Source organism: Astyanax mexicanus, chromosome 18 (genome assembly GCF_023375975.1).
Source record: "Astyanax mexicanus isolate ESR-SI-001 chromosome 18, AstMex3_surface, whole genome shotgun sequence".
Lineage (NCBI taxonomy): Eukaryota > Metazoa > Chordata > Actinopteri > Characiformes > Acestrorhamphidae > Astyanax > Astyanax mexicanus.
This window is the reverse complement of record NC_064425.1, coordinates 45,684,215-45,696,528: the sequence shown is the minus strand read 5'-3', so window position 1 is coordinate 45,696,528 and position 12,314 is coordinate 45,684,215. Positions and strand designations below refer to the sequence as shown.

At 37.6% G+C, this 12,314-nt stretch overlaps 1 protein-coding gene across 5 annotated transcripts in view; it reads left to right on the top strand.

Annotated features, from left to right (window-relative positions):
• The window catches only part of nbeab (neurobeachin b), a 301,773-nt gene that overhangs the window by 229,360 nt on the left and 60,099 nt on the right, over nt 1–12,314 (top strand). For all 5 annotated transcript variants that reach the window (XM_049466932.1, XM_049466931.1, XM_049466934.1 and 2 more), the window contains 4 exons: nt 751–868; nt 1,905–2,007; nt 2,753–2,868; nt 11,732–11,844. In XM_049466932.1, coding sequence (XP_049322889.1) covers nt 751–868; nt 1,905–2,007; nt 2,753–2,868; nt 11,732–11,844 — 450 coding nt within the window. The remainder of the gene's footprint in view (nt 1–750; nt 869–1,904; nt 2,008–2,752; nt 2,869–11,731; nt 11,845–12,314) is intronic.

Genomic DNA, 12,314 nt, shown 5'->3' with positions numbered 1-12,314 from the left:
TTACTATTTTACTATTTTAAAGGATATACATTCTCACAACTATCTATTACAGATAAAAAAATTACTTTATGAAAGAGATGTAATTATAAAGAACCATTAAAGAGTGAATTCATTTTTGTTCAATAAGTAGTCCTTTTTTTAAATTAGAGCTGTATAAGAACGACCTTTTAATAAAAACCAAAACCAAAAATAGTTATTTAGTGGCATCACTTTAAAAACTGTGTGCACTTTAAAAACATCTTTGTGAATCTTAGCTCTTTCAAACAATCAGTAGAATTTGACTGGGTCACTAATGTATACTCTTAAAAAAAGAGTACTTTTCACGCTGTTATGATAGCAAAGACTGTATGTAGCACACAGATTGACAGCTTGCCTATAGATTGCTTAAAATAGGGCCTATTATTGGTTATTGAGCCCAGTGTACACTATAATACCTATAACCTTTCTGACTTGTAGTTAAGAAGTTTGTAAGAAAAGGAGATGATGTTTATTGTTATGGAAATTTGAAATAAAATTGATTTTAGTATTATTTTATATTGTGAAGGTTGAATGGGTGACTACAATTCAGTGATACAGAGTGTAAACTATATGCTAAATGTTTGTAATAACTGTATGATAAATGTGCTTCAGCATGTACAGTAGCTATGTAATTCTTTATTATATAATAACTAAAACTATAGTGTTATTCAAATGGAATCTATATAAAATATCATTAATATTTCTGATTTTCTGTTTCCTTTGTTTTATCAGATACTGGCGTACTCTGAAGGGCTTCATGGGAAGTGGATGTTCAGTGAGATCAGAGCCGTGTTCGCTCGGCGTTATCTGCTCCAGAACACGGCGCTGGAGGTCTTCATGGCCAATAGAAGTAAGAACCTCTATCCAATCATCACATAAAAAGGTTTACATATGATGTATGATGGACCACAGCAGTAGTACTTCATATTTATGGACTGCTATACTGAATATCCTTTATTAGCTGGGAAAACTTCAAATAAAAAAAATCCATATAATACACTTTAACCAGGTAAAGAAACAAATTAAACCCTCTCCAGAAACTGTTCCACCACCAAAGACACAATTACTAGCAGATAAAAGTGAATATATGTTAGTTTCAGTAAGTCAGTAGACACTCATTTTAAAAGAGACGTGCTGAAGTTCCTTCCTTGTTGTCTTCTTTGAAAATGTATCTTTAATTTTAGTACTAAAAAGCTAAAATCTATACCGTGTTTTTCGCAATATAAGGCACACTTAAAATCCTTTAATTTTTTTTAGTAAATCGCCACTCCACTGAAGTACAGCATTATAAGAGTGAGTTTTCAGTGAAGTTTCTCCAGCACTAAGGCTGGGTGCAGTATTAGCATTAGCATTAGCCACTTACCGCAGTGCTTCCTCTTTCGCCATTCAGAGGTGAGTATATTGGGCTGTAGTCTGCTTGTTTGCTGTGTTAAAACAAACTATGTGGGACGAAAACGCATTTGGAATTTACGTCCTGCTAGCACTGGGGTTAGCGGCTAATGCTAATGCTGCTGCACCCAGCCTTAGTGCTGGATCTCACCCTTCTATCTAAGCTTAAATCTAAGCTTACTGTAAATAAAAAGAAGAGCTTTACTCACCCAAATTAAAAGTTTTCAGCAGAGAAATCTGGCACATCCAGCGCTTGTTTAACTTTGAAAGAACTTTTTTAAGAATTACAGTTTTGTTTACTTAGCCTCTTCCCCCAAATTCCCCATTAGAAAGGAAACATGGCGACACCCTTGCTTACTTCTATTTAGGCCTTCTTACTTGTGTCGATTAATGAGCCTTATAAAATTAAGGTTATTTTAGCTTAGCTTATGTTTGAACTAAAACTAGTGCAATCCTAAAAAGATAATTGATAATTGAATATAATTTTTCTCTCTCAGCTTCAGTGATGTTTAACTTCCCTGATCAGCCCACGGTGAAGAGGGTGGTCTACAGCTTGCCTCGTGTAGGTGTTGGAACAAGCTACGGCCTCCCGCAGGCCAGGTACGGTCATTATTTTGTATTATTACTGGATTTAACAATGATTAAAGTACTCGGGCTGGTGTGTGCAGCTGTAAACTTATGAAAGTAAGAGTTTATATTTGAGATAACTCCATTGAAATCACTCTAAATAAGTGCATCTGCTGAATACCTTTAATGTAATTGTAAATATGATAAGTATTATTAATTCTGTCGTTAGACAGAAGCAGAATTCTGCAGCACAGACCCTGCTTTCTGCTCATTTTATCTGAGTGGTATTTGACCCCGATTACCCCGCACTGGCTCATCTCTTCTCTGGAGAGCTGATCTATAAACTGGCTATAGATCATTCAGATAGGGAACACTGTCCAGCAGAACACCACAGATACATCATATACATGATCACATGATAGAGAGCAGAACCGTTATTATAAGGAAGAACTTCCAGAGAAATGGAGTAATAATGTGTGATATATTAAAATATTTAAACGTCTTCTGCCTTTTTAGCCAATTAAATCATGCCATAATTGTGGTACAGTTGGTGTATTTACATACCCTAAATATACACACATATAACGAAAGCATGCCTCATACTCTCAGAGTCACAATGAACAAAATACCACAAGTATCCTACAAAACTCTCAAAAATTGGTGTTGCAGCAGTGTGTGTTGTAGCTGTGTGTGTGTGTTCTTGCAGTGTGTGTGTGTGTGTGTTCTTGCAGTGTGTGTGTGTGTGTGTGTAAATAATGAAGATGTGTTTTTTTGGCAGGCGGATCTCTCTGGCCACACCGAGACAACTCTTCAAATCCTCCAACATGACCCAGCGCTGGCAGAGACGGGAGATCTCCAACTTTGAGTATCTGATGTTCCTCAATACCATCGCAGGTCAGAGTTCACACGTGTTTTACATTTAAAGACTTAGTGCGCAAAAATATACACTGCTATTACTAGACTATATTTAAATGAAGGTAGATACACAATGTTTAATGTCTAACAGTGCTAGGAACAGCATGCAGTTCGTTCCTGTGTTATTTGTGTGAATAACACATCAGTGTTTATATACTTTACCCAGTAATTCTGAGCTAAGAAACAAATGGTTAGAATTAGTCTATGAAGGAAAAACACCACCAGCCAAGTACAATTGAGATAGGTAGGTGTATGTTTAGAAAAGTGGATTTGGTGTTTTACTCTGAGAGACTCTAAGACTAGATCAGGGGCTGAACTGCACTTAGCAGGGCATTATTACACATGCTGTAAAGTAACATATAACATTGCAAAGACTGTTATTAGTGTAAAAATGTCTTTATCTTTATTTTAAAACGGTTCCAATGGTTGTTCGTCCCACTGTTAGCCAATCAGAGGCGATATGTTTGCATGTGTGAATATTCATAAGCAAAAGCTGAAATCCTATCCTATCTTTTCTGGAATGGTTGCAGCAGCACACAGATGCCATTTAGATTTTGGTCATTTTTAAGAATGAACTGAATTGTGTATCATATCTACTCAGCAATTCTACTGCTTTTAATTTAAATTCAAAATAAAAGATCTAAAGGACTGATGCTTTAAGAAAAAAAGTACACAAACATAATTACATAAACGTAAATGTGTAAATACATATGCACTGTAGTTGTGTAAGCATGCATGTTGTTTTTTTTAGAAGGTACAGTAAGTACAGTACCTATTAGTGAAATGCATCTTTTCCTGATGTCATCATCACTGTGTGTCTCGGTGACGGTGCTATTATCATGCACACTGCTGGAACAGCTTTCGCTGATGTCAGAAATAGCACACCTGTCACACACCTGTCTGCCTCTCGCGCAGGAGGCCAGACCATTTGTTTTCACTGCAGAAATCTTTAATTACGCTCTGCTCTTCATTACCGGGTTCTGCTTCTGGATCTGCATGTGGGGAAACAACTGTTCATTAGTGTATCTCTGCAGCCGGGCTCGGGACGGCGTGTTATCTTGTTTGCACCTCTTCTTCTTCTTCCTGCTGCTGATCGGAGCTTCAGGACTCACGAAGGCTGTCATCTACAGCGGGGCTGAGTGTACACCCACTCGGCTAAGCTCTCTGTTTTTATCGTATTGCCACGAAATGACTGTTTCTGCTCATTATTTATTTAGGAAAGCGTCGCTTGTCGTTTTCAGGGTGCAAAATTCTGCGGCTTTGATTCGGGAGCTGCTGCTCCTGCACTGCTGTTCAGCTGCGCTTCCTTGTTAACGTGGAGCAGAAGCTGCACATATTTCTTCATAATTATAGAGTGTGTGTGTGTGTGTGTGTGTGTGTGTGTGTGTGCGCATTTTGCTAGCTTTGTGAAACTCTGAGTGTACGCAACATTTTAGTAAAAAGTTTATGTAAGAATTTTTCCTCATGAGCATAGTGATACACATCTCATAATTTGTTGGTTTTTAAGGACATTTTAGTGTTTCTCACAACGTAAAAAGCTTTTTTTTTTTTTACCAAAAAAATAATTTTATAGTTTTTGAGTTGTTTTAGAATTTACACTTCTCAATACATTTTTTTTATTTTTTCTCGATTTTAGTTTTTTTAGTTTTAATGTTGGTTTGTTTTAGCTGTTTTAGTTTCTTTCTTTTCTTTTATTATTTGTAAGTATTGCTTATTTATATTTTACTCTTTTATGTGTTTAGTTTTTATTTATCCATCTGTAGTTGAATTTTTTATTAGTTCTATTACCTTTTTTTACCTATGAATTTATGATTCCTACTCTTAAATTATTATTTTTACCTCATTTGTTTTTTATTTTAATATTTTTAAAATGATCCTTTTTTAATAATTTTAATAAGCTCTAAGAACTCTTGCCAAAATCCTTTTTTTGCATCCAAACTCTACACACACTAAAGCCCTATCCAGATGGGATTATTTTCTCAGGGGAACGTCTGTGTAAAATATCTCAAACTTCTTCTCTTTAGTGATAAAACTCCTGCATCCGGACTGTAATTGAAAAAAGCAGGAGGACCAGTGAGTTTTTAGGCTTTAGTTTTTCTCGGTCACATGACATCATCACAGTGTTCAGTAGCTCCTCCATTTCCACTCGCTGTTGAGTTTTTAACGATGATCTCCGTGGAAACCGTGGTGCGCCCAAAGTGTAATTACGGTGCGCGACAGTGGACAAATATCTATTTTATTAAAGGTGAGGAGACGAAACTCAGAGATGTGCGTCCGGACGGGACTAAAATTACCGGAGGAGCACGGAGTTCAGAGAAAAACAGTAGATAATTCAGCCTGTAATTTTCTCAGAGGACGTCTGAGAAAAACACGAACATGATCGTTCTGGACGAGAATAAAATCACATCCCTGAGAAACTAATCTCGTCCAGATAGGGCTTTAGACTTAGGGATAAAGTAAACACTTCACCCAAAGCTCTGAAAACTCTTGCCAGAAAGCTATTTTCCCATCCGAACTCTACACAAACAAGTCTAATATTCAGATATTTCTACACAACAACTACACACTGGAAAGTGTGTTTTAATGCTTGAATGAATAACATTAAGACAGTATAAGACAGAGAACGCTTTCAGCTTATAGTTTAGTGTACCAGGCTAACAGAACATCTATTTAAGTTAATAATTCTTAAAATTGTGTACCAGTACCAGATTTTTGGGTCTTAGAAACAGCAAAAAATGTAATAAAAAAATCTAAAAGCTTAAGTTTAGGATTAGAGTTATGTGTAGATATTGTAGTAAGTAAATGATCTGTAAATACATTAATTTGCTATAGTTGTTTATATATGAAAGGAAAGTCCTCACAAGATTAGTAAAACCAATATAAGTGAGTATTAGTGTGTATGTGTGTGTGTGTGTGTGTGTGTGTGTATGTGTGTGTGTGTGTGTGTGTGTGTGTGTCAGAAGAGTTGAGAGGTTTTCTCTCAAATTTTTTTTATTCTTTACACTCTCTCTGATCTGAAGCAGCCGAAAGTGAGAGAGCAACTAACTCTCTCTCTCTCTCTCTCTCTCACCCTTTCACTCCCTTTTTTTTGCACTCTCTCTCTCTCTTTCACACACACACACACGCACACACACACACACACATTTACACACTTGGTTCTGACACTGAGAGGTGTCATCTCCGCCGCAGATTCATGCATATTTATATATAACTCTGCTCCTGGCTCTGATAGGTTATTGTCAGTAATTAGCTGTACTGCAGGACGGCTGCGGGAGGAAATTCATTAAAGCCGGGTCGGTAATGACCGGCGCTGACAGCGGTGTCGGGCCGAGCCGGCCCAAAGACAGGCCAGAGCTGAGGGTGTTAATGCAGAGACGCTGCTGCTCTAATTAAACACCACTTCACCGTTATTAACATCCCGCACCCGGCCTCGGCCCTGTCAGCCCGTCCCCCCGCGTCCCCCCGCCCGTATCCCACCGTCCCCCCGCGTCTGTCCCGACCCGCCAGTCCCTGTGTCTTTAACCCGGCTAATCAAACCGCTGAGCTCGGCCCGATCCGGAAAGGTCAGGCAGATCCGCTCACTATCACTGATAGTGCTGTGGGATTATGGGTACAATTTGCCAAAAACTTCTAATTGCATTTTTTTTCCACAGAATCTTTCAATTCGGATTTAACCCTTTGAACCCCAACCAATTTAGCTGTGTTTTTTCCCCATTTTTCACAGTTATGTTAGTGGACGCCACATCCTATTATTATTATTATTATTATTATTTATGCCAGAAAACATTAAGCTGCTCAAAAATGTCATCATTTAAGATGTAAAGCTTCCAGAATCTTCCAGAAATCTGAAAAACAAAATCTGAAGAAAAACATCTGACTGTGAGCTGAATCTCAAGATTACATGGGTCATGCAGCAGGACAATGTCTCTAAGCACACAAGTATTCGGATAAAGAATTAATAAATAAGAATAAAGTGAATGTTTTGGAATAGCCAAATCTTAATCCAATGGAAATGTTGTGGAAGGAGCTGAAGTGGTCAGTTTATGTTTAAAACCTTAAGAGAACATGGGTCGTGCAGCAAGACAATGACCTTAAGCACACAAGTAGTTAGAGTTAAAGACTAGATAAAGAAGAATAAAGTTGAATAAAATGCTGGATCCAGGTCTATGCAGCCTCCAGCCACCAGGGGAAGGCAGTTTTGGTGTTGACTGGGTTCATAGGGTCAGCATAAATGAGGAAAAAAATGTAAAAAAAAAAAAAATAATAAAATAAATCCATGCAAATTACAGCATTTCCAAACTTTCCAAACGCCACTAACTTGCCAAAAATGCTGCCTTAGAAACAAAACACACCAAAAAACACCCAACGGAAAACAGCAATTAAACACGCGACATAATAAAATGATGTTACCTAAGTATTTTTAACTGTTTAAATAGTCTGTTTTATTATAATTGGCTGGATTTATGGCTCTGGATTGAGTGTGATGACTGCCTTCTCATTAAGGGAAAGATAAATGTGCATCAGTTGTGTCGGCTCTGATAATGAGGCCGCACGCCCTCTTTACAGCCTGTAATCTGCATCCATTACGGTGGCAGCGGGACAAGCCAAGCCCAAACCCCTCTCATCAAGCTTTCAACACTTCACACACACTCCAGCCCCAGCCCACACGCTCTCATCTCACACTGCACATCCAGATGTGTGTCACACTGGATAAGAATGTGGGGATAAAAACGCTCGGGATGGGAACGGGGTGGTGTCAGCTGCTTTTGGTAAACTGTTTGGCTTTTATTCTGAGACGGCTGCCATTCTGTTAAAGCTCTTTATTCAGTTCCTGCTGCTGAAAAGTCTTGTTTAGGTAATGGATAAAGGAGTAGTATGACTCACTGCTGGGTACAGTATATAATATATCTCACAAAAGTGAAAAACGTATTCTCTGCACTATAAGGCGCATTAAAAATGGTCTATTTTCATACATAAGGCGCAAAGTATTGTAAGGCGCATTTTAAGAGACTAGATAGATAGATAGATAGATAGATAGATAGATAGATAGATAGATAGATAGATAGATAGATAGATGGATAGATAGATGGATAGATGGATAGATAGATGGATAGATAGATAGATAGATAGATAGATAGATAGATAGATAGATAGATAGATAGATAGATAGACGGGTAGATAGACGGGTGGGTAGATAGATGGGTAGATAGACGTGGTAGCTAACTAAGTTAACTAAAGCTAAGTAAACAAAACTGTAATAAAAAATAAATAAAGTCAAGTGAGTGCTGGATGTTAATCTGATAATCTGATAATCCCTCCTGAAAAACAGTTTATTTGTGTGAGTAAAGCGCTTTCTTTGTTTAGAGTAAGCTTAGATTCACAAATTTAGCGGCTAACCGTTAGCGGGTAATGCTAGTGCTTCTCCAGTAGTGCTAGCCGGGCTTAGCAGCAGGCTAGAGGCCGATAATACTCACCTTTGAATATTGAAATAGTGGTTAGCGGCTAATGTTAATGCTACTCGAGTCCTGGTGCTGGAAATCTAAACTGAATTATAAGGAGCACTGACTATTATAGAATGTGAGAATATAAATCATTAAGGAAGCCAAATGCAGGAGATGATAATAAATGCTAAAAGCTCTCATTAAGCTCTCATCTGTGTCAACCATGTAGTTTTATTAAATTGAGATTTGGACCCTAGCAACAGAACCACAATTGTCATCCATCCAGAATTTTAATTCTTGATTATCTGCTGCCAAAGTCTGTGCTGAAAAAAGAAAAATACTGTTTGCTCAGTCATTAATGTGGAGATTGTCTTAATAGCAGTGAAACTGAGATTAAGGCTAGGGGTAATTTGGCAGAGGGATGCTGTTATGAATGAGAGGGGGCCAAGAACGGATCCCTGAGGAACGCCTCAGGTAACAGGTGCTGTGGATACTGTTTGTTTGCTAACAGCACTGTATTTTCAGTGAGGAATGTATGGAACTAATCCAGTAATGTTGATGAGAACATTAGAAGACTGTCGTAATCTGTTGTATCAGATGTTTCACTGAGGTGGAGAGGAATGTGATAAGTCTGACATGCAGTTTTACTGTTGCTAATTGGTGGGAATGTAAGCTATCATTATTTGTTAGTTATATTCAGCGCTTAAAGTGGATAAGTATGCATTGAAAATGCACTGGTATTCAGTACCAGTACTTCTACAATTTATATATATATTTTCACAAGCCAACAGGATGTCAAATTTAGAGGAAGATCCAATCAAAATCTTTGTTTTATCAGGGGTTGAGACAACAGAGAGTCAAACTTAGATGCAGAACCAATCAATACATAATATATGTATTTGAAGTATGTGTTTGTATATTTTGTTTTCAACAAAAAAATACAAAAACAATTGAATATAAACAACATATTATTCATGTATTATCATTTTGTTCTGCGTGACAAACACAATAATAAGCACTTACTGATCCAAACTGTGCTCTGAATGAGTTAACATGGTCACTCAGTGAAAAAAACACATAGTGCATCCAACAAGGAAGAAGGTAAAGTAATAAAAAAATATAAGAATACAACTACAGATGAATAAATAAAACTTAGAACATAAAGGAGTACAAAATAAAAAGCAATAACTAAAACCAATAAAAGATGAAAAAAAAAAAACTTTAAAAGGACGGTTAAAAGACAGCTAACTATAACTAAAGTGATATAAGATAAAAAAAAACTCATTCATATAAAAAAATATTTTAAAAAGATATGTCATACTATAACAGTGACAGGCTGTCTGAAGGTGGTTAGAGACTAGGAGTTTAAAATGGTGCATGCACAAAGCAATATACAGTATTTTGTTGTAGACGTGCCCACATTTACTCCAAACGTACCTCAACTTTCCCATTATTGATCCTAAAAACAATGTTACCTCCATAAAACTAAGTGGGAAATGGTAGAATAACAGTTCTGGTTGTCTGATGTTCGGGACTAAACTGTAAGATAAGAGGTTTTGTTGTAAATACCAGCTGTCCCCCAGCTGCTACCGGTCCAGGTAGCTCTGAGTAATGGAGTCGTAAAGAGGAAAATCACCTCTCTGTATCTGTTCAGCTGAAAGGCCTCGTATATCAGAGTCTGAGCGGCATCGGCAGAGATCTGCTCAGTCTGAGCATCGTTAAACACTGTGAGAAAAGAGAGGGAGAAGATCCCACAAACTTTTTCCTTTTCTCTTTCTTTTGTTGACGAATCAAAACACGCTCTGGCTCTGAGTGCAGAACTTTATCGTTTAGAAGTTTGCTTCCCTGGTTGACGCGTTCCCCTGAATTCAGCGCTGCGCGGCTCTGCTGTTCTCCGGTAGCCGGCTCTTTGTTTTTCCATGGAGGTTTTCCCATTTATTTCAGACGCGGACTGGTATATAGGAGATGACTGCGTTCTTTATGAAAAGAGGATTCTCTTTGTAGTCGGAGTTGCGAGTGTGTGTTTCCGGCCTTTGATAAGTGCTACACATCACACCCAATGAAGGCTTTTCCACTTCTGAGGGAAATTAGGGAGGACTTGTGGGGACACGGCATTTCCAAGAGAAGCGAGCGATTTTATGGCTCTTTTTCTCGTGACTGGCTCTCTAGTGACAGTTTCTGCCATCTGAAACTCATATTGCTGCTATGCTGCAGAGAGAAATCAGGAGAGAGAGAGAGAGAGAGAGAGAGAGAGAGAGAGAGAGAGGGCAATAGAGAAAGAAAGAGAGCGAGAGAGAGAACATACCACATCTGGCGTTTCCCAGTACTGCTGCTGCATATGGGCACCATCGCCGATGCTTCTTCCAGGAGGTCTCCATGGCTACATCCTTCAGCATCCAATCAGAAGCAGAGTTTAGAGGTGGTGAAGAGATAGGGATAGGTCAGTGTCATCCTCACCAGAAGAATTTGCATGTCTTTAATTATTACCCCTCTGTGATTGAGCGACCGGCGCGACTTCAGCAAACCTTAAAATAGTGAAACCGCTGAACTTTATGTAACCTCAGATCATCGTAATAGAGCCATTAAACAGAGAGAGAGAGAGAGAGAGACAGTACAGACAGACACACCAACATCTGTCTGAACTCTCTATTAACACACACACACACACACAGTGAGGGGAGGAGTCAAACATGGGCCCATCACATCTTAATATATTTTTTCCCAAGTTGCAAAAACGTTAGGTGAACAAAAATACAAAAATAAGAGAGCACTTAAAAATGATGAGTTTCTTTGATTTTACCAAATTAAAAATCTCTGGAATACAATCAAGAGGAAGATGGATGATCACAAACCATCAAGTTATCTAAAAGCAGTGTGTAAGACTGGTGGAGGAGAACATGATGCCAAGATGCATGAAAAAAAAAAACTGTGATTAAAAACCAACCAGGGTTATTCCACCAAATATTGATTATTTCTGAACTCTTAAAACTTTATGAATATGAACTTGTTTTCTTTGCATTATTTGAGGTCTGAAAGCTCTGCATCTTTTTTGTTATTTCAGTCATTTCTCATTTTCTGTAAATAAATGCTCTAAATGAGAATATTTTTATTTGTAATTTGGGAGAAATGTTGTCTGTAGTTTATAGAATAAAACAACAATGTTCATTTTACTCAAACATAAACCTATAAAAATTCTAAGAACTAAGAACTAAGTATCCTCAAGTGCAGTCATAAAGATAATCAAAAACGTTATAATGATGGCACTGGCACTCATCAGGACTGCCCCAGGAAAGGAAGAGCGAGATTTTCCTCTGTTGTACAGGATAAATTCATCAGATTTTCATGCCATTTACGTCTTCTGTATCTTATTTCTTTATTTTATTGTCTTTATTTGTTTTTAGGACGAACGTACAATGACCTGAATCAGTATCCTGTCTTCCCCTGGGTCCTCACCAACTACGAGTCCGAGGAGCTGGACCTCACAGTTCCGGGCAACTTCAGAGACCTGTCCAAGGTAAAAAACAAACAAGCATAAAAAGCATTTAGCTAAATATTTTATAATAAATCATTGTATAAAGTACAAATAACACTATTTTAATAGAAATATTTAAATGCTGAAGTCATTATGGAAATATAGCTTACATTGAGTAAGACAAAAAGGTAATATTGTATATAATAATGTATTCTGATAAATTCACTGTAATTCTTTAACTCTAAACCTCTGGAGTCTCTATGTTAGTTATAATATCTGTATGATAGTTTATTGCAGTTGATAAATTATGTTAACTAAAATTATGTGTTAGTTTTACGTCAGATGTAATGGGACACACACCTCCCAAAAAGGTCCACTTTTCTCTCGCTCTGGAGATCATAAAGATGTTAGTTGGTAAATGTGAGACGGGTGGTTGTGTTGTTTTTGGTTAGCAGTGTTTTTTTATCTTGGAATACTCCCATGGAGACCACCCAGTCTCTTTCTTATTATTC